The 23,272-nt window shown below is 44.0% G+C and overlaps 1 protein-coding gene across 1 annotated transcript in view; it reads right to left on the bottom strand.

Moving 5' to 3' along the window:
• Positions 1-417: 417 nt before the first annotated feature.
• Positions 418-23,272, bottom strand: part of otogl (otogelin-like) — a 237,127-nt gene continuing 214,272 nt past the window's right edge. Inside the window, exons 48-53 of the mRNA XM_086009727.1 lie at positions 21,759-21,937; positions 14,009-14,110; positions 13,068-13,187; positions 12,301-12,346; positions 2,168-2,247; positions 418-1,780 (exon numbers count right to left, since the gene is read on the bottom strand). Coding sequence (XP_085865853.1) covers positions 1,580-1,780; positions 2,168-2,247; positions 12,301-12,346; positions 13,068-13,187; positions 14,009-14,110; positions 21,759-21,937 — 728 coding nt within the window. The 3' untranslated portion in view covers positions 418-1,579. The remainder of the gene's footprint in view (positions 1,781-2,167; positions 2,248-12,300; positions 12,347-13,067; positions 13,188-14,008; positions 14,111-21,758; positions 21,938-23,272) is intronic.

Raw genomic sequence — 23,272 nt, 5'->3', positions numbered from 1 at the left:
TAAATATGAGGTAATATATATCATTATGGATTTATGTTTTTGGCTTGCAAATTCAGGACTGGGCAGAAAGTTTCGCCAAGAAAAATTGACTGCTCGACATCTGACTGTTGCAATCAATTCATTTCGAACAGTTTCTCCATTTGAGTACAGTACTTAATCCAGTATACTCACCTTTTTTTGCTTTTTGTGCATATTTATTGATGCAGGCATTAGATTTCATTTTTTCTCTTATACTGCCATTATAACCTGCTTTCAACATGTAATTGTTGTGCAATATACAGTAATTAGGGTTAGCATTTTGCTATTAGTGGTGCCTGCTTAATGGTCAGTTTGCAAAACACTATTAAGTGTTTTTTTTATATCATGTTGTCAATCCAAGAAATGTTGAAAATAAATTTAGTTAACAGTGGACTTTTAGAAGCCACAAATCATTTATTGCAATTTTTCAGTTTTCAGCAAAGAATGTTGGTAATTGTTTGAAAGTGAGTTTAGAAAATAAATTGTGCTACACTATAATTTACAATTGATAGTGCCAGCAATTCATGAACAATGCAATTTTGTAGACAGTCTACACAAGTTAACTGTCTGGCATAAATGATCAGAAGGAAAAACAATTTCAACTAGTTATGAAATTCATGCAATATACTCAGTGCAAAGTAAGAAATACATATGTAAGTAAATTTTTTACCCATGTTTGTATTACAAAACAAGAACATTTATCATGTACTCAAAACAGTGACAAGTATAATATATAATTCTTGCTAAATATCTAAAGTAGCTTAATACAAATTTTATTTGATTAAATAACCTTACATCACTGTCACTGTTGACAAGTTACCACAAAAAATTAATTAATTCTAGTTAATTTACAAATGTTTAGTGTAAAGCATTCAACAAAAAATTTGCAGACTTGTAGGTAATATTCGGAAATGTGTATTTGAAGATCCATTGGCCTAGAAATTGGTTCACGTTGGAATGCTCTCTGTGCCAGAACAGGTAGGCCTAAGGCACACCCGGTATTGGGTGTTGGGCTTCATTTATGTAAGACCAGTGAGCTGCGAACGCATGCTGGGTGGCCCCAGGCAGCTCGGTGGTGAAAAAAAGTTGAATTTCAGGTCCGTGCGGGGGCCAACAATGGTCTTTGGCACTACTGTGGAGCCAGAAGAAGCACTACTGCTCCTCCTGGTTCCACATTCAGGTAAGCATTTTTTTAAAGCCTTACCTTTTTGGTGGCAGCCTCCAGTGGTCCCTTTTAGGGCACATGCAGACCTGGTTTTCCTGAACGTTACTGCCTGATGCTGGCAGCATTCAGGGCAGACAAATTTAAGGAGGGGACCTGAAACAGGAGTTAGATTCCTTCTCTGCATATGCAAAGGGCCCAATGCCAGTTTCAGGCGTAGGTTCTAGACCCCTCTTTTTCTGCCTTCACCAATACGGTGGGCATTGCACTTCCAGTGCGGAATGAGCACACGCACGCTGCTCGCCATATTGGACACTTAAACGCCCATTTTTCAGGCAAGGCATCAACCAATTTCTAGGCCATTCTGTAATAGTATGATTGACTCATAATAAGAATTGTTTAATTCCACCGACAGGAACAGTCTGTTGGCTCTTGAAACGTAAAGGTAATCCAAGTAGAATTTCCGGCACAGAAAAGTGGCACAGTCTGATCTGTGAGCTCAACTTCTCTGCAGCATTTGCAGAATTTTGCATAGCTGTTGATATTAGTGTTGAATATCATAGCAGATGGGCACTTACCATCACAAGAAGCCACAATGACCTGGAAAGAATTAAGAATCATGAAGAACGTTCATCCTGCAGTAAAACTGAACGGCTCAATTGTTTTCTTTAAATGTTCTAAATCACTTCCTTAACAATATGATGGCATTTGATATGCTTAAATGCTTAGCACATGCACTCTGTGGTGTGGCACTGAGTTATGCAGTTCCACATTTAATGCTGGGTCAGAGCTAAGTTGACTGGTCTCTACCAGGTGAGCAGTGAGGTCACGGCAACTGCTCCAGTGTCTTTGTCAATGGAGCTTGTGGGATTGGATGTAATACTTCTGGCAATTGCACACTATAAAGCTACATTTCTATTTTAAGCCATAATGGCAAAACTGGGTTATATGGAGTAGGATGGAAATAAAAGGTAGAGTTATACATACAGCGCCAGTGGTGCGGCAGTCATCTTTTCTTATGATCATTTTGACATCTAATTTCCGGCAGGACCTTGCATCTTCTTTGCCTAGTAATAAATGGACACATTAAAGAGTCTGAAATATTAGCACAAATTATTAATACAAAATTGCAAGCAAATGTTAACATTAACGTAAAGTTGTGCTCTTATTTGTTTCACGTATAGTAAATAGATATTAAGACCAATTATATAAAAAAAATGTTTTATTGTCATTTACTTAATTTTGATGCACAGTAAAACAAGAATTAAAGTAATTGGCATCAAGTCGAATCTCAGTTAGCTGCTTTAAAATGTTTGTGTAATAGAAGTTAATTTATGTGGCAACAACTATGACAGCCGTTGCAATTTCGTACTGCGCAATTATTAATTTATTGTACTGTTATTATTTTACTTATCAGCTATTCCAATTACCGAATGGTATCTGACAGAACTTTCTGGTCTGATTGTTTTGCTAATACAATAGAATGAAATTTGCTTAATCAAAATTATTTCATATCATAAAGTTATAATAAAATTCTGTAGGCATATGTCTACATAACAACTGTTTCACACTTCAAAGTAAGCAATTGTTTGTGAAGTGCTTTGAGATGTAGAGATGCGATAAGGTGATATATAAATGCAAGGTTTTTTTTGCTTTCCTTTAGGAAGGGACTGTAAAACACAACTGTTTTCTATTCTTTTCTGCATGATTTATCCTACATTATGTCACAACAAACTGTTTAATTTCTGAAGCAAAATACTGCGGATGCTGGAAATCTGAAATAAAAACAGAAAAAGCTGGAAATACTCAGCAGGTCAGGCAGCATCTGCAGAGAGAGAAACAGAGTTAACATTTCAGGTCGATGACCCTTCATCAGAACTGGAAAAAGTTGGAGATGTAACAGGGTTTTAAGCAAGTGTAAGGGCAGGGAGAGGGGGGAGGGGAGGAAAGAACAAAAGGAAAGGCCTGTGATAGGATGGCAGGCAGGAGAGATTAAGAGACAAAAGGGACGATGGTGCAAGGCAAAAGGAGATGGTAATGGGACAAGTTAAGAAACAAAAGATGACTCGAGATGAAGTGTAAATGGCAATGGCAGGATGATCAACAGCTGCCATGAGAGAGAGAGAAAAGAAATGGTAGGGGCCGAGGTTATGGTCTGAAATTGTTGAACTGGATGTTGAGTCCAGCTGTAAAGTGCCTAATCGAAAGATGAGGGGCTGTTCCTCGAGCTTACATTGAGCTTCATTGGAACAGTGTAAGAGGTCGAGGACAGAGAGGTCAAAGGTGGAGTGGAGCGGAGAATTAAAGTGACAGGCAACCGGAAGCTCGGGGTCACCCTTACTGGCTGAACGTTTGGTCTCCCCAATGTAGAAGAGACCACATCGTGAGCAGCGAATACAGTATACTAAATTGTAAGAAGTACAGGTAAATCGCTGTTTCACCTGGAAGGAGTGTTTGGGGCCCTGGACAGTGGAAAGGGAGGAGGTAAAAGGGCAGGTGTTGCATCTCCTGCACTTGCACGGGAAGGTGCCAGGTGAAGGGGAAGGGGTGTTGGGGGTGGTAGAGGAGTGGACCAGGGTGTCGCGGAGGGAGCGGTCCCTTCGGAATGCTGAAAGGGGAGGTGAGGGGAAGATGCGTTTGGTGGTGGGATCACGTTGGAGGTGGTGGAAATGGCGGAAGTGATCCGTTGAATGTGGAGGCTGGTGGGGTGAAAGTTGAGGACAAGGGGAACCCTATCGTGGTTCCGGGAGGGAGGGGAAGGGGTGAGAGCAGAAGTGCAGTAAATAGAATGGATACAGTCAAGGGCCATGTCAACCATGGTAGAGGGGAATCCTTGGTTGAGGAAAAAGGAAGACATGTCGGAACCACTAGTATGGAAGGTGGCATCGTCAGCGCTGATGCGGCGGAGGCGGAGAAACTGAGAGAATGGAATAGAGTCCTTACAGGAAGCGGGGTGGGATGAAGTGTAGTCCAAGTATCTGTGGGAGTCAGTGGGCTTATAGTGAATGTTTGTCAATAGCCTATCCCCAGAGATGGAGACAGGGAAGCCAAGGAAGGGAAGGGAAGAGTCGGAGATGGACCATGTGAAGGTGAGGGAAGGGTGGAAATTGGAAGCAAAGTGAATGAAATGTTTTAGTTCAGGGCAAGAACAGGAAACGGCACTGATACAGTCATCAATATACATGGCAGCTGTTGATCATCCTGCCATTGCCAGTTATACTTCATCTCGAGTCATCTTTTGTTTCTTAACTTCTCCCATTACCATCTCCTTTTGCCTTGCACCATCATCCCTTTTGTCTCTTAATCTCTCCTGCCTTCCATCCTATCACAGACCTTCCCTTTTGTTCTTGCCCCCCCTCCCCCCTCTCCCTGCCCCTACACTTGCTTAAAAACCTGTTACATCTCCAATGTTTTCCAGTTCTGACGAAGGGTCATCGACCTGAAACGTTAACTCTGTTTCTCTCTCCACAGATGCTGCCTGACCTGCTGAGTATTTCCAGCATTTTCTGTTTTTTTTAATTTCAGAATGTTTTCTAAATTAAGAATTTCAGGTAAGTAACAACCAATCTGAATTCAACAAGCAAACACATGTAATCCAATTCATAGCTGGTTTTATCCTTTAATCCTGTCTCACCAGTTATAGGAACAGGAGTAGGCCATTCAGCCCCTACTACCTGATCCGCCATTCAGTTAGATCATGGCTGATCTGCATCTTAACTCCATCTACCCGCCTTGATTTCATAACCCTTGATACCCTTGTCTAACAAAAATCTATCAATCTCCATTTTAAAATTTTCAATCATCCTAGCCTCAACAGCTTTTTGGGGGAAGAGAGTTCCAGATTTCCATTACCCTTTGTGTGAAGAAGTGCTTCCTGACATCACCCCTGAACGGCTGAGCTCTAATTTTAAGGTTATGTCCCCTTGTTCTGGACTCCCCTACCTTGGAATAAGTTTCTCTCTGTCTACCCTATCAACTCCTTTAATCATCTTAAACACTTCAATTCATCTTCTATACTTAATGGAATACAAGCCTAGTCTGTGCGACGTGTCCTCATAATATAACCCTTTTAGCCCTGGTATCATTCTGGTGAATCTACACTGCACTCCTCCAAGGCCAATATATCCTTCCCGAGGTGCAGTGTCCAGAAGTGAACACAGTTCTCTAAATAGGGTCTAACCAGAGCTTAATCTAACTTCCACCCCTCAGTATTCTAGCCCCCTTGGGATAAAGGCCAGCATTCCATTAACCTCTTTGATTACTTTTTGTATCTGTGTGCCAGCTTTTAGTGATGTGTACATGGATACCCAAATCCCTTTGCTCCTCCACAGTTCCTAATCTCTTGCCTTTAAGTAAATGTTTTGATTTGTCTATCTCAGATCCAGATTGGATGCCCTCACACTTCTCCACATTGAACTCCATCCGGCATAATTTTGCCCACTCACAAAATTTCTCTATGTAGGGACATTGGAATAGATGACCTCAGTCATCCCGTTCACCTTCTAACATCCTGGTAGTCGCATGATACAATTATAAGGGAGTTGTTGACTAATCATGGCAATCAATCTCTATCACTTAGTCTACAACAGACCCAGATATGAGGTGAAGAAACTCCCTCCGTGATGGAAAGCTTTGGGAACCATAGGTCACCTATTTCTCCTAAACATGCTACACTTACCATTTGCCATGTATCAAATTGCTCACATACTGCATCCCAAAATATTATCGTCTATATCTCATTGAAACGTATAAAATTCTGACAGAGCTAGACAGACTGGATGCAGGGAGGATGTTTCCCCTGGCTTGGGGAGGGGGGTTCTAGAACGAGGGGTCACAGTCTCAGGATACGGGGGAGGACATTTAGGACTGAGATGAGGAGAAATTTCTTCACTCAGCGGGTGGTGAACCTGTGGAAATCTCTACCACAGAATGCTGTGGAGGCCAAGTCACTGAATATATTTAAGAAGGAGATAGATAGATTTCTAGACACAAAAGGCATCAAGAGGTATGGGGAGAGAGCAGGAATATGGTATTGAGATAGAGGATCAGCCATGATCGTGTTGAATGGCGGAGCAGGCTTGAAGGGCCGAATGGCCTACTCCTGCTCCTATTTTGCTATGTTTCTATCATTTTCTGAAAATCTATCTAATTTGCATTGAAGGAATCAACACTATTTGCTGCCACCATCTCCCTAGGCAGCCAGTTACATCGATTTATTGCTTACTCACTGAAATAGTGGCCGAGAAATTCGGTGATGCCACACCTTTCTTAAATTTCATAGGAAAAGATACAATACAGACAATAATAATATGAAGCAGGTTGCAATTCTACATCCATCACAGCTTCCATGTAAAAAAAAATTATATAATGATTTTATTTGCTGGGTGAAGTGGTGACAGAAGGACTTCACTTCAGTTCTTCTCCAATTGTAGATAGGAGCATGAGTGCCCATCCTCCAAAGTGCACATATGGGCTATAGCAGATCACAGAATCACAGAATCACAGAAACCCCACAGTGCAGATAGAGGCCATTTCGGCCCATCGAGCCTGCACCGACACATATCCCACCCGATCCCTGTAACCCCTACACCAACACATATCCCACCCTATCCCCGTAACCCCACGTATTTAATCCCCCTAACACTAAGGGTCAATTTATCATAGCCAATCAACCTAACCCGCACATCTTTGGATGTTGTTAGTTGGAAGATAGGGTGATTAAGGAATAAGAAATGATAAGTACAATGCTACAAAACTATAATAGTGCAGACTCTCTTCTTAGCGTACTTCGTTGTAAAGATTTCCGGGAGCAGAACACATGGAAGTAAATTGGGTTTGGAGGATTGCATGTCCATAGCAGAGCTTGCCTGATTTTCTATCCATGAATTTAATGGCATGGAAAAATCAATCATGCTCCCCATCCAGTTTACCTCTATGTGCTCTACCTAGGCAAACCTTTATGCCCAAGTGCTGTAAGAAGAAATCTGTGCTGATATCTATTCATTAACCCCAACACATACACACTTTCGATAAGGCACCACACAAGAGGCTCAAGGCAAAGGTAAGGGTGTGTGGAGTCCGGGTTTACATAGCAAAATAGATTTAAAGATGGCTATAAAAAAAAGAATACAGAGGGTAGGAGTCAACGGAAGTTTCTCAGACTGGCAGAAAGTGGGAAGTGGTGTCTCGCAGGATCAGTGCTGGGACCACTGTTGTTCACTATATACATAAATGATTTGGACTCAGAAATTGGAGGTATGGTGTTGAAATTTGCAGATGATACCCAATCTGGGGGGTATAGCTAATAATGTCGACGACTGCACCAAAATACAGGAACACAGAAAGAGGCTTGCAGAGTGGGTGGATAAATGGCAAATGAAATTCAAAAAAGCAAAGCGTGAGGTGGTTCATTTTGGTGGGACGAATAGAATACAAAAGCAGCAAGGTAATGTTAAATTTATATAGAATCTTGTTAGACCATACTTTGAGTACTGTCTGCAGTTCTTATCTCTAAACGACAAAACTGAAGTTGAAGCACTGGAGAAAGTGCAGAAAAGATTTACAAGGACGTTACCAGAATTGAGAGGATGCAACTATCAAGGAAGATTGAACAGGCACTTTTTTGTCTGGAAAAGAGAAGATTAAGAGGAGAAACAGGTAAAACAGGTCTTTAAAATTATAAAGGGCTTCAATAGGGTGGATGTGGAGAAAGTGTTCCACTTGTTGGTGAGTTCAGAACAAGGGGGCATAAATATAAGATACCCACTAACAGATCAAATAAAGAACTTAGGAGGAATTTATTTACACAGCGTGTGGTAAGAATGTGGAACTCATTGCCACATGGATTGGCTGAAGCACATAGCATTGATGCATTCAAGCAGAGGGTTGATGCATACATGAGGGAGAAGGGAATGGAGGGATATGGTGGCAAGGTAGGAAGAGATAATTAGAGTGGGAGGAGGCTTATGTAGATTGTAAATACTGGTATAGACCAGTTGGACCAGATGGCCTGCTCCTGTACTGTAGATTCTATGTAACATATAAAACGCATTTTGTGCTTGTTCTGAATAATTCTAATACGATGCATTTCACATATAATAGATTTATAATACATTTTTTTGTTGAAAATACTGAAATTATAAAGAAAATACATAATGGGAATAGTACCTGTGTCACAGTTAGTACTACCAGTTGGGACTACTGGACTAATGGTAAAAGGTAATAAACCCAATCCAGAACCTGGCAGAATTATCAATATCAGTTTAATATAAAATAACAGTATAAATTACATTGAAATATTACATATCTGGCATGCATTAAATCAAGCTGGTATATAAGAATAGGTTTATGTCATAAAGGAATGCATATGAACACATGCTGGTGTTGAACTTGAAAGGCCATTCAAGTGCACATGCTTTTAGTCTGTGATGGCATGTTTATAAATCAAAGTACCACTAAAGAATCACATGTAAGCAGGTGATTTGGATTTAGGTGCATTCTCTGCAGCCACATCAGTTTAAACAAATATATATAATTCTGAAGTATAACAGTTTTTGTGCTCCTATGAACTGGTTCCTTTCGAAAGGATTTCCATTGGAATATACATACATTTTATGATGGGTGTTGAAGATTCAAAATACATTGGCATGATCAGTTTACTTTAAACTTTCCTAAAAGGCTGCAAAAAAATGTCCACCTCTTATAATTTTACGGTTTTCTTTCAGCGGAATTGCACTAAATAATAGCACAGCTAGCGAATGTTATTTTATGTTATGTGGCACAATTATCTCAAGAGGATACTGTTTTAAAGTGGCCTAATTCATAACCTTTGACCTTCAATGAACTAAGACCATAAATAGTTAAAAAAAAGGCCCCGTTCTTAACAGCACAGCTTCTTTGCTGTATTTTCTTGGTCACTGCTGCTCAGAGAAAACCATAAAATTGTAAGAGTTGGACATATTCTTTTCTTTCTGCTTAAAATTAGTATAAATAGTGTGCATTCAAATTATCCAGTTATCGTCCCTTTCAAACGTGTATACTTGTAGTCTTTTAGGAATGTGTAAAGTAAACCGATCAAGCTGATGAAGGGCTATAGTGTGCAGACCAGTCCATTATAGTAATTATATATGCAAATAATATTTGAATGCACAGATAGTAAGTGAACATTTATTTATTATTATAGGACTTTCTTTAAATATGTGTCATATTTCTTTAAGTCTAAGATTTGCTATTTTCCTTATTAGGGAAAAAACACAAAGTTACAATTAGAGGAAGGAACATAAAGAACATATAAAAAGAATAGAAAAATAAAACTAGGAATTAAAGCATCATCAGTAAGAAATTAGGGAAAATAGATTGAAAAGACCCTTGAAACTTACACATGAAACAATGACAGAAAGGAAGGAAAAGAAGAGTCCAAAAGAGAAAAATAAAACAAAAGCAAATGCAGCTTTAAAGTGTCCTCATCACTTTTTTAGTTTTATTTCCAATTTACTTTATTGATTGTTGTGTTAGTCTGCTCCTAGCCCAGCTGTCCTACGCCCTTTATCCCATCTCTGGGTTAACAAGCAAAATAGTGAGTCCACTAATGGCTGCCTTTGTACCAACTGTACATTGATTGGGAAACGAGGTCAGGCTGCAGTTGTGCAATGAAAGACTAAGTTCTACACTGATTTCAATCTGTACGATAATGGCCTTGAATTTCCTTTCTGTTGTAATGGTGATGGATCCTTTGTGGGGCAGGACTTAAGCACACCTATTATTTGTGACCCTGACCCTGGAACTCTTTCTGGGGTCAGAGACTGTGACGTTTCTGGATGTAGTCCCACAGTAAGGATATAGAAATAATTTTTCAAGTGTGCTTTTCAGTTAAAGTTTGCTTTAAAGAGGTTAAGTTTGCACAACAGCAAATGTGTATGTAGTTTCAGATGGGCTGTCAGTGGGCCAGCTGGGCCACGAGATGATTTTTAAAAAAATTTAAATTACCCGTTTTTGAATTTTGTGGTTTCCCTATTGTAATTGATTGTCATACAGAAACAGGCTATTTAAGTTGTAACCCTCCTCGCCCTGAGGCTTTTAGCAGTACCAAATGCCAGGAACTCACACATTATGTACCTATTCCCATAATAACGTAGGCCACAATTCTGATGGGGCAAAAAGGGACAGATGTGGCATAACTAGGATCCTCTCCAAAGTCTATCTCTTCCCTCCCAGGGCTTTAGGATTCTGACCCCAGTAAGTGTCATTGACGGGTCATTAGCCTTGCTACCACCATACCTCTCAACATGTCATCTTTCATCAACGGATAGAATTCAGGAAGGTATTTAACTGTATAACTGGCAAATCAGCTGACAATACTGTCTTGAGAGGCCTTATGTGCCAATTCTACTTTTATCATTGGCGCTTTTAATGTTGGGATTCCCAAATAAAATGGCACAGTTGAGGGGTAGGTCTACCACCAAATGAAAATGAAAGTACACTGCCTACCTAAAAAAAGGAAAAATATATAAAGACTTGAACAAAAGGATTTGAAAGGAAATGAGAGGTAAACAAAAATAGTGTTAAGCTAAAAAAAGTGACAAGAAAAAAATGAAACAAATTAGGATAGAAACAATGGAAATAAAAGATTGAAACAAGGAAAATAAAGAACGAAATATTAAGAGGTGAGAGAAATCATGAAAAGTTGCATTCTACTCCCCAGCTACCAAAGGTTACTGAAAATTGAAATCCGACAGGTTAGCAATAGGCTCTATACAGCATGTATTGCTCTTGCCTGCACTGTACTTGATCGAAATACTTAAGTCTATAGGCAAAATAAAAAAACTTGGGGGGGAAAATTCAGTTGGTTTGCGCCTCCCGTTAGCACCTTAAGAGGGCGCTAATGGGGCGCAAAGCAACTAGCGCCTGTGCGCGGCGATGTTTGCGCCGCTCACGAAATTAACTAGACATTTTGTGGCAGCGCTAAACACTACCGCCACGATCTCCTGCGCCGGCAGATCATGACGTCAGTCGAGTGTGCAATGCACTGGTAGCGCCCCGGACCGGCTATTGAGTGTCACCCCCTGCCTTACCGCCTGCCGCTAGCAACGACAGGTTGAGGGGAGCATTTTGCAGTCAGGAAGTGACTGGGGGAGCGCTATTTAAAGGCGACCACTTCCTGCCTTTTTTTGTTGGTGACATTTTTGCACCACACATTCTGAGAGAGAAACTTCTGGAGAGATTCAACGCTGTGTGAAGGAGTTTTGGGTACTGAGCAGCACTTTGCAGGTTCATTTTGATTTGCCCTTGTATCGATTTAGAAGAGACTGTGGGGGCTGTACTCTGAGCACTTTCCCTGGGCCTCTCCATTGTTCTTTCCAGCAGATTTGATGTACAGGTCCCTCCAGGCCGAGATTCAAGGCTGCAATGAGCAGGATGTGGATGGAGAGCAAGATCAACCCCCTCCCCTTTAAGAACTGGCCGGTGCCATTGCGTCTGTGTTCCATTGCTGACTGACATCACATGAGCTTCGCCAGCGCTCTGAGGTAGCGCCTCGCTCCTCGGCCTTTGCGCCTTAAGACAGGTGTGTAGCGCTTGATTTAGCTCTCCAATCACCTCCAGGGGCGATAAAAGCCAAGTTTGCAGTCGGAGGCGATAATTAGCGCCAGGCACTAATCTTTGCGCCCAGCCGATAATTGCGCCCCAAATGGGGCAATACTGAATTTCTCCCCCTTGAACTTTAAAATTACCTTTCAGAATTCTACCGAAAGACTTCATATTTTCAAACTGAATTGAGATGACGTTACTCCTTTCCATATCGACACTGAATAGCATTTCCAAATTATACTTCAAAAGAGGATTAGGATAAATCGCTCCTCTTATCTTTATTTAACAGTTATACTCCAGAATAAATTTGAGATTAACCATATCAGCAGCCTGCATTTATGATACTGCAGCCCCAAATAAGCAGTGCAACAAAACGTTCACAACTGTTGTTTAAAACGTTAACGGATTGCCGTTCAGACTGATTCAAATACTACATGCTTTTTTTAATCCTTCATTTTTCCCAGCAGTTCAGGAGTGTACCACAGCTATCCAAAACCAAAGCCAAACAAGCATAATATGCAGCCTTGTTCACTTACAAGTCTTGCAGCAACCGTCCACGTAAAGCTTTATAACTCCCCCTTTCTGCAAAAAGAAAAAAGTACAAAAATCAGGAAAAACTGATTCCAGTGAGCGAGAAGACACTGGGTGAGAAGACGCTGGACTAACCTTTTAATATGTGCTCCTTACACATGAAGTCCCATGCCAGAATCACCAAAGATGAAAATGTACCCTATTGTATGTTGATTAAAAATGATGTAATAAACAGAGTATTCCAGAGAATTAAAAAAGGCGTTCCTTGATCAATTTTAGACTAATCAGTCCTTTTGTATCAATTAGCATTTACCAATTATTCTAGTTCGTGACGTTTAAAGAACTCAGGTTGAATCTTCCATGTTTTCAAACTTTGGGCGGCAGCAGACGTGGATGCGGCAGGAGAGGAGAAGACAATTAGGTACAAGCGACAGTGGAACGCAGCAGGTTGTTGTGGACCCGACCAGGAAGTGAAAAGCAATAGTAATTGATGTACAGCAGCCAGCTAATTTTTGCAGGGAATGTTTAGATTTTTGTGTGTGTGGGCTTTTGTTTTTTTGTGTGTGAGGGGGCTTTGTTTTTTTTTTATGGAGTGTCTGCATTGTTATGCTTGCCGATGTTTGGATTTTCTGTATATGGAGGTCTTGCAGTTTTGTGAAATCATACGTAGCCCACTCACTGGTTGTAGCTCCTGCTCCGAAAGTTGGACAGCTCTCCCCAAACTATCTAAACAGAAGCGATCTGTTATTGCTCTAATGACAAATGTACAAACCTGTATGCATTCAGTCTCATTAAATGGTGGGCAGACAATTCCAGAGCCAAGCATCACAACTCCAATAGCAGTCTCCAGACACTCATATCTGATACAGTTGGCAACCCAAGACATTCCTGCCTGGAGTGAAAAATGATTAGTAGAAGTGAGTTAAAATATTTTAGATGACATATTTTGCTAAATTCACTTTTAATTTAGCATTATTTACAATGACCAAGAAGCACTTCTAGCAACAATTCAAAAGATACTAAATAGTTAACATTTTTGAAATATACAACAAGATAAGTAGATCAATCGGAAACAAAAAATATCCAATACACTTTTCATTTCTGAAACCTGTCCAATAGAAGTTAAAATTTTGTTGGTGTATCTTTAATTTTTTTAATAAAAATTTTAAAATATTGATCCATATATTTTTTAAATCTATGTTCTAAAAATTGTACATCTAGCACACAATTTCATCACACTCCTGTGCCACACCTCAGCATAACATTCTCTGTCCCACCTCAGAATCAAGTTGCCTTCTATATTAATAATTAAAGTTCTTCTAATTGAAGGATCAATCAACTAGCTTCAAATCCCCATAGTTTAGGCATAGCAGTGACTGCTTGTGGGAGAAACGCAGCAGTATAATGGACAACATATGCATCAAGTTTTGCTGTTTTATAGGGTGGAGGGGCAGCTATGCCAGTCTATATCTAAGCTCTTCGCAGTCTAGTGGAAACTGTTCTTATTTGTGTAAAATCACCCAATGCAAGCAAATTCAGGCCTACAAATTTAAGTCCCTATTTCAAACCCACACAATTTCACAGATTTAGCCTTTACACAAATGCTAACACTTCTATCTGAGCATATCTACTCCGAGCATGATTTACATTTTGGTTGCATAGAATGGAAAGGAAAATGACAATGAGATAATATAATACAGTGGATAATCTTACATTATATAAAACAATGCTTCCATCTTCCTCAAAAGTGCATGACATATTCTTACAGGTTCCGCAGCAAACATGGGGATCAGTTGAAGGAACATAGACTTGATGCTGTTGATTAGTACAATAGATCATAACAGTTGCATTTATACACAATTTTATGGGAAGAATTATCAATATGGATAAAAATTATAGGATCGGTAAAAAAGCCACCAAAGAAAATGCCACCAACTCAAAGATTTTAAATTTCAATGTTTTCATAAATCACATTATCTGTGATTAATAGTCTACTTTGTAGACTTGTTCACACTAGCTCGACAAAGCTTATCACAGATGTTGATAATTACTCAGATGTGCAGTGAAGGTGTCAGTGTAATGATGCACACACAGCAATAAAATCATCACTGTGCGTTATGATCTATAACATTTTTAAAATATTGCTGATATATTTACAATAAAAGTTGTTGAGAATCACAGCTTTACATTTCTATAATACAAAATATCAATAAATGTTAACATAATTTACTGTTAGATTCTAAATACAGTTACAGAAAAGCAAATTTGTTACCATGGTAAAGGAGTAATTTCTCTTGCAGCTTGGCACATAATAGTAAAGTGGCCAGCATAAGGGTGACCTGCATTTGTACCACTTCATCTTTGACTGCTAAGAGTATCAACAATTTAGAGATGGCATTTTTTGTACAGAAGGAAAATCTGTCTGACATAGTTCTTTCAAATATCAGATTAAAAATTTTAGACAGGAAAAATGTATTTGCATTTTTAAAATTTTACGAAGTTGTCCTTAGAAGACAAGATTTCTTGTGACAGGAATGTTCGAAAGAGGATGTACTGTGTAAAATACAATTCACGTTTATAACAATTACATTTATCAACAATATTCACAAAAATTATGGCTGTATAGGTTCATTGAGAAAAGCCGACAACAACTTGCATTTATAGAACACCCTTAACATAAAAGACGTTCCAAGGTGCTTTGGATACATGAGGAAAATGGGCACGGAGTCAATGAATGAGAGGTTAGAAGGGATGGCCAAAAGCTTGGTTGAAGAGGTGGATTTTAAGGAGACTTAAAGCAGAAGCAGGAGGTTCAGAAGCAGAGGGGCTTAGGGAGGAATTCGGAGAGTGGGTGTTGCATGGCTGAAGACATGGGCAATATTGCTGGGGTGAAGGAAGGGGAAGAGCACAAAAGAAGCTAGGTAGAGAGGAATGGACAGTCCTGGAGGCTTGTAGGCGGTTATGGAGATTAGTGGGGGGTGGGGAGGGGGGTGAAGGAGGGGAAGGCAAGGCCATAGGGGTTTAAAGACAAGGGCCAGAATATGAAATTTGAGGCACTGAGGAACCAGCTGGTCAGTGAGGACAGAATGGCATGGTTGAGCAGGACACGATACTCAATAAGATATGGCTAGCAAAGTTTTGGATGAGCTGAAGTTTATGGAATGTGCAGGATGGAAAGCTGATAGGAAAAGAATTGGACTAATCAAGTTTAGAGATGGTGTGGAGATGCCGGAGTTGGACTGGGGTGGACAAATGTAAGAAATCACACAACACCAGGTTATAGTCCAACAGCTTTATTTGAAGGAGCAGCGCTCCGAAAGCTTGTGATTTCAAATAAAGCTGTTGGACTATAACCTGGTGTTGTGTGATTTCTTAAGTTTAGAGATGACTAAGGCATGTATCAAGATTTCAGCAGTAGATAGGCTGAGGTAAGGGCAGGGACAGGTGATGTTACGGAGGTGGAAGTAGGCAGTCTTTGGATGGAGACGATATGGGGTTAGAAACTCAGCTCAGGATTAATCAGAACACCGAGGTTGCAAACATCCTGGTTCAGCCTGAGACAGAAAGTGGGGGAGGTGGGCAGAATCAATGACAAGGGGACAGAGTTTGTAGTTGAAGATGAAGACAATTACTTTGGTCTTCCCAATGTTTAATGGAGGAAGTTAAGACTCATCTAAGGCTGGATGTTGGACAAGCACAGAGGCAGTGGAGGGTTCAAGAGACTTGGTGGAGAGGTAGAGTTGTGTATCATTGGCAGACATTTGGAAGCTGACAAGGGCCAGCATGTAGATGAGGAAGAAGAGAGATTCAAGAAGAGAGGGTCAAGAATGAAACCTTGGGGATTCCAGAGATGATGGCGTGGGGTTGGGAAGAGAAGCCAATGCTGGAGAAGCTCTGGCTACAGTCAGATAGGGAAGAATGGCACCAAGAGATGGACAACTGGAAAGAGGTTTTGGAGGAAAATGGTATAGCTGACCATATCAAAGGCTGCAGAAGTATTGATGCGCTATCAATTACTCATAAAAGACTGAGAGTTAAGAGAGTAACTAAAGGCTTTAATTAACAAAAGAATGAAGGTCTGCCTCGAGTGGTCGACCGGTCCAGAAATACAAAGGGCTGGGGAGCAGTCACCTTTATACTAGGACTTGTGGGAGGAGTCAGCCGAGGCATGTCCAGGCATGTACACAGTGGAATACAAACAGTGGTTTACCACATTCACCCCTTGTTTAAAATTGAGTCCGGCGGGGTGAAGTGTATTAAAAGTTAGTGTATTGGAGTCTCTCCGGAGGTCTTGTCTGCCGCTGTGATCGGCGTGGCGACGGCAGGGGTAGTGGAGCTTCCGGCGTCGAGTCCTGCGTGGGCTGTGGCACAGGCGTGTCGTCCTCGTAGATGTGGAGCGGGTCGCGGGGCCCAGGCCTGCCGTCTGCTGGGGCTGGATATCGGATCGTGGGGGGGGGTGGTAGTGAGTAGTGGGTTACTGCGGCCCCCGAGGGTGCAAGGTCTCTTATGGAGACTGTGCCCTCCCGCCCGTCCGGGTATGCAATGTAAGCATACTGGGGGTTGGCGTGGAGGAGGTCGACCCTCTCGACCAGGGGGTCCGTTTTATGGGTCCTCACGTGCCTTCTCAGTAGGACCGGCCCTGGGGACGTCAGCCATGGCGGTAGCGATGTCCCCGATGTGGACTTCCTTGGGAAGACAAACATTTTCTCATGAGGGGTGGCGTTAGTGGCAGTGCAGAGCAGTGACCGAATAGAGTGGAGCGCATCGGGGAGCACATCCTGCCAGCGGGAGGTTGGAAGGCCCCTAGACTTTAAGGCTAGCAGGACGGCCTTCCAAACTGTCGCATTTTCTCTTTCCACCTGTCCGTTCCCCCGGGGGTTGTAACTGGTGGTCCTGCTTGTGGCAATACCCCTAGTTAGCAGGTACTGACGGAGTTCGTCGCTCATAAACGATGAGCCCCGGTCGCTATGGATATAGCTGGGGAAACCGAACAGGGTGAAGAGGTCGTTCAGACATTTAATGACCGTGGCACTGGTCATGTCCGGGCAGGGGATGGCGAACGGGAAACGGGAGTACTCATCAATAATATTGAGGAAGTACACATTGCGGTCGGAGGAGGGGAGAGGCCCCTTAAAATCAACGCTCAGGCGCTCGAAGGGGCGAGTGGCTTTTATCAGGTGGGCCCTGTCTGGTCTATAAAAGTGCGGTTTGCACTCAGCGCAGACTTGGCAGTTCCTGGTCATGGTCCTGACCTCCTCAATAGAGTAAGGCAGGTTGCGGGCCTTGATGAAGTGGAAGAACCTGGTGACCCCCGGGTGGCAGAGGTCATTGTGGAGGGCCCGCAGTCTATCGATCTGCGCGCTGGCGCAGGTGCCACGCGATAGCGCATCCGGGGGTTCATTGAGCTTCCCGGGCCGGTACAAGATCTCGTAATTGTAGGTGGAAAGTTCGATTCTCCACCTCAAGATCTTGTCATTTTTGATTTTGCCCCTCTGCTTGTTGTTAAACATGAAAGCAACTGAACGTTGGTCAGTGAGCAGGGTAAATCGTTTTCCGGCCAGGTAGTGCCTCCAATGACGCACAGCCTCCACAATCGCCTGGGCCTCCTTCTCAACAGCGGAGTGTCTGGTCTCCGGGCCTTGGAGGGTTCGTGAAAAGAAGGCCACGGGTCTCCCCGCCTGATTGAGGGTAGCGGCCAGGCCAAAGTCGGACGCGTCGCTTTCCACCTGGAAGGGGATGGATTCGTCCACTGCGTGCATGGTGGCTTTGGCAATGTCTTCCTTGATACGGTGGAAGGCTAAGCGGGCCTCTGCCGTCAAGGGAAAAGAGGTGGACTTGATCAGCGGATGGGCCTTGTCCGCATAGTAGGGGACCCACTGGGCATAATAGGAGAAAAACCCTAGGCACCTCTTCAGGGCCTTGAGGCAGTGGGGCAGTGGGAGTTCCATAAGGGGACGCATCCGGTCGGGGTCGGGGCCGATGACTCCGTGTTCCACAACACAGCCAAGGATGGTGAGGTGGTTTGTGCGGAATATGCACTTCTCCTTGTTATATGTCAGGTTCAGGAGTTGGGCGGTGCGGAGGAATTTTTCGAGGTTTGCGTCATGGTCCTGCAAGTCACGGCCGCAGATGGTCACATTGTCCAGATATGGGAAAGTGGCCTGCAACGCATTTTGATCTACCATCCGGTCCATCTCCCTTTGGAAGACGGAGACCCCGTTGGTGACGCCAAAGGGAACCCTAAGGAAGTGGTAGAGGCGGCCGTTTGCCTCAAAGGCAGTATACTGGCGGTCCTCAGGGCGGATAGGGAGCTTGTGGTACGCTGATTTCAGGTCAATGGTCGAGAAGACGCGGTACTGCGCGATCTGGTTGACCATATCAGCTATGCGGGGGAGTGGGTAGGCGTCCAGCAGGGTGTAGCGATTTATTGTCTGGCTGTAGTCGATGACCAGGCGCTGCTTCTCGCCGGTCTTAACGACCACAACCTGGGCTCGCCAGGGGCTGGTGCTGCCCTCAATAATCCCTTCCTTCAGGAGCCGCTCCACTTCGGTTTTAATGAAAACCCTGTCCCCGGCATTGTATCGCCTGCTCTTTGTGGCGATGGGCTTACAGTCGGGGTTGAGGTTAGCAAACAGTGGGGGGGGGGGGTGACTCTGAGTGTGGAGAGGTTGCACCTGGTGCGCGGCGGGCAATTTGGGAGCTGCTGGCTGCGGACTGTGAGTGGGGGTAGGGGTCCACCGTACGCCATCGTAGCACTTTTAAGGTGGCACTGAAAATCTAACCCCAGCAGGACGGCAGCGCAGAGGTCGGACAGGACCAGAAGTTTAAAATGATCGTACACGGTCCCGTCTACTACGAGTGTCACTATGCAGTAGCCACCGATGTCCGCCGACTGGGACTCGGAGGCCATAGAAATCCGCTGGTGCGCAGGCAGGACTGGGAGAGAGCAACGCCGCACCGTGTCGGGGTGGATGAAGCTCTCCGTGCTCCCAGAGTCAAAAAGGCAGATTGTATCGTGGCCATTTACCTTAATGTCCATTGTGGAACTGGCCAGCTGGTGCGGTCTCGCTTGGTCCAGTGTAACGGATGCCAGTGTAGGGGTCGGTGTGTCGCTGCGGGTATCAGATGAGGCGGTATTGGGGGCCTGCTGCGTTCCGGCTGTCGTCCAAGATGGCGGCGTCCATGATCCCCATGTGGCTGGAGGCGTCCAAAATGGCTGCTGTACCGGTGGTTCGCACATGGCCGGGGAGGCCCAAGATGGCGGCCCGCATGGCCCACACGCGGCGCTGCTGGGGTTCGGGGTGGCTTTGGCCCTGCAGACGTTAGCGTAGTGTCCCTTCTTCCCGCAGCCCGAGCAGATCGCGTTTTTCGCCGGGCAGCGCGCTCTGGGGTGTTTTGCCTGGCCACAGAAGTAGCATTTCTGGCCTTGGGGCACTGCTGTCTGGCCTTGGGACACTGCTGCGGTAGTTGGGCCGTTGCTGGGGTGTGGCTGGGGTGGCACGGCGCTATGAGGCGGTCCTACCGTGTCCCAGGCTGTCATTCCCCGCGGCGTCCACGGTGCAGAGGAGTAGGCATCCATGCCCCGGTAGGCTGCATCCAATGATAGTGCGAGTTCAGAGGCCTTGTTGAGGTCGAGGTCACTCTGCTCCAACAGTCGCTGTCGGGTGTAATTGGATCTGTGGCCCGCTACAAAAGCGTCCCGGATAAGTTCCTCTGTGTACACGGCGGCCTTTACATCCTTACAACCACAGGCCCGGCCAAGCACAGACAGTGCCTGAAGGTATTCCACGGTCGATTCCCCAGGTTGTTGTTTACGACTCCCCAGAAGGTGCCTGGCGTACACTTCGTTCACTGGGCGCGTGTACTGGTCCTTGAGGAGCTTGATAGCGTCCGCGTACGAGGTCGCGTCTTGGATGACCGAGTACACTCGGTGGTTCACTTTGGAGGTCAGGACATCCAGTTTGTCCTCGTCCGATTTGATTGCTGCGGAGGCGGTCAGGAATTTTTCGAAACACTTAAGCCAGTGAGTAAACTTGGTGGATGAGTCCGCCTCCCGATGATCTAAGTCCAGGCATGCTGGTGTGAGGATCTTCTCCATTATAAAAATTTTGTTAATAAAATTGATGCGCTATCAATTACTCATAAAAGACTGAGGCCTAGAAATTGAGTTTGCGCTGCGCCAGGGCTTTAGCGCCGGAAGTTAGCGCCGGCGCTAAGTCCCTTTGCGCGCGCCAAAAATTCAGTAGCGCCGCGCCCAAACGGCTGCCGGCGCTACTGAAGGGTTTTAGCGCCTGAAAACTGGCGCAACGTGCCGCATTGCGGCGCTATTCCGGCGCTGCGGCGCCCGCTGCGGTGCGGCAGGCTCGGGAAGTGCAGGCCTCCTCTGGGTTAGGTTGATTGGCTATGATAAAAATTGACCGTTAGTGTTAGGGGGATTAAATACGTGGGGTTACGGGGATAGGGTGGGATATGTGTTGGTGTAGGGGTTACGGGGATCGGGTGGGATATGTGTCGGTGCAGGCTCGATGGGCCGAAATGGCCTCTATCTGCATTGTGGGGTTTCTGTGAGTTTCTGTGAGTGAGTGAGCTGCCTGCACCCGGCCGCGGCCCGCGCAAATCTCTTCAAAAATGAGCCCGGCACCTCGGACAAGTGCCGGGCTTGCATCTGTTCCGGGGGGGGGGGGGGCGGGGGGAGAAGTCCGGGGAGGGAGCTGCGGGCAGGCGGCCGGCGGGAAAGCGGCCGGCCGCCGCGGGGCCTTTAATGCGCCGGCGCAAACACATGTTGGACTCTGTTGCCAGAGTCTTAGTTGCGGCTGCCACGGGCGAGGCGGCCGCAACTGAATTTCGGCGCTGGGGCCCGTCGGCATGGCAACCGGGACGCTGCGCACACCGATGACGTCATCGGTGCCGGCGCAGCGCTACCGGTGCAACGCCGCTTTAGGGCCCCAGGGAATTTTTGAACTGGCCATAACTCTGGCGCTAGTCGCTCTAGCGCCTCAAAAGCGGCGCTAAGGCTAGTGAATTTCTAGGCCTGAGAGTTAAGAGAGTAACTAAAGGCTTTTATTAACAAAAGAATGAAGGTCTGCCTCGAGTGGTCGACCGGTCCAGAAATACAAAGGGCTGGGGAGCAGTCACCTTTATACTAGGACTTGTGGGAGGAGTCAGCCGAGGCATGTCCAGGCATGTACACAGTGGAATACAAACAGTGGTTTACCACAAGTATCAAGGGGGTAAACGCACCATGGTCAAAGTCACAGAGAATGTAGTTTGTGATTTGGATTAGGGCCGTTTTGGTGGTATGGGAGAGGCTGGGAGCCAGATTGGAGGGATTCAGATAGGGAATAACTTTTTTAATATAGGAAAATGTAATTATTAACTGAAGACTTTTTGCAACACATTTTTCCACCTGCATGTGGTTTTGCAATTTTCAAAAATCAAATGACTATAATGTTTATAAACTTACAGCTTCACATTTTGCTGAACAGTTAACTATTGACACTTCCATTGAAGGAGACTCTGTGGTAGGATCTGTGCTTTGCAAACAATTTGCTATGTAGCAATGGTCACCTTCGAGGTGCTGAAACAGTGACTGTCCAGGTTTCAATGCAGTGGCACTTTGGAACAGGCAGACATCAGCCTTTTCTGAAACAATAGTTTATACATTAAATATTTATCCTAATTAATAACATCAGTTGTTTTATCATCAAAATTATTCAGGTAAAAATAGCTTGGATTATTACTTTCCGAACACTATTGCATTAAAAAAACAGGAATTTGGCAAAGTGCTATTTACAATATTTGGATTTAACAATACACAATAAAACATGCCAGTCAAACCGTTGAAGAGTCAAATTTGTTTGAAAAGATGCATATTCCAGAGTCAGCACACAGTACATTCAAACAGTTTCAAGGCAATACACTTTGTCCATTTGTGTTTTAATTTGTAAATATTTCTTAATGGCTTAATTTATACCATAAATTTATACGATAATCGATGATGTACATCTATAATTTATTTCACATTTTATGATGATGGCATCACATCACTATTTACTGGAGTTTGTTTCAAAATTCAATTAAAGGGAAACTGGAAGTTATAGTGGCACACTGCACTTTCACCTCAAGAATCTGGGTTCAATTCTAGGCTAGGCAGATGGAATCAAAATCTTTTTTCTCAAAGTGCCCTATAAAAAAATGAGCTTGTGATGTTTTAACCTGATTCCTAATTCAATATTGATCCACAATACAGAACAACCCAGAATACAAAACTCAATTGAAGAGTGCCCAGTATGAGGGCCATGGTGAGAAGTAGGGAAAGAAAATAGCATTGGTTCTAGAGGAGATGGCTGGGCTGAAATTCTTTGGCCATTCCAGCAAACTCCCACCGTAGCTTCAGTGGGAATCTGCCAGAATGGCCAGAAGCTCCACCGGGACCTGGATACGCCAGGCCTTCAGCCTTGCACTGCAGTACGGGGGCTGGGGGGGTGGTAAAGAACCTCCATCTGCCCCTACAAGGCTATTATCTGTCCCCACAAAGCTATTAACATAAAGGAAACAAAATTCTGGGAAATCTGACCCCCTCTCCATCTCATTGTGCCAACAGAGTTAAAGATTTTCATTTTATTTTTAATTGACAAAAAGTATCAACGTTCATATCTGATGAAAGGTCATTGACCTGCAAAATTTGGGGTAATTTTAACCCCCAAAAATGGGTGGGTTTGGGTCGGGTGGGAAGTTAAAATATTAAAAATTTCAAATCCAAACACAATCTGCTTTGAGCCCGCCCACTTCTGGTTTTAATGGAGACGGGACAAGGGGTGAGCGGCCAATCCGCTCTCAGGAGCCAGGTCGATCATTGAAATCTTTTAAGCAGGCTGCATGCCTCCATTTGAACAATGTTTCGATTTTTAACTCAGGTTGGCCGGGTTTCCCGTGCCGCGGGAATCCGAGCAGGTTAAAGGAGGCGATAAGGGCTGT

Source organism: Somniosus microcephalus, chromosome 16 (assembly GCF_052327205.1).
Source record: "Somniosus microcephalus isolate GS21.2 chromosome 16, FLI_Smic_1.0, whole genome shotgun sequence".
NCBI lineage: Eukaryota > Metazoa > Chordata > Chondrichthyes > Squaliformes > Somniosidae > Somniosus > Somniosus microcephalus.
Note: the sequence above shows the minus strand (reverse complement) of the source record. Positions and strands in the feature narration are given on the sequence as shown.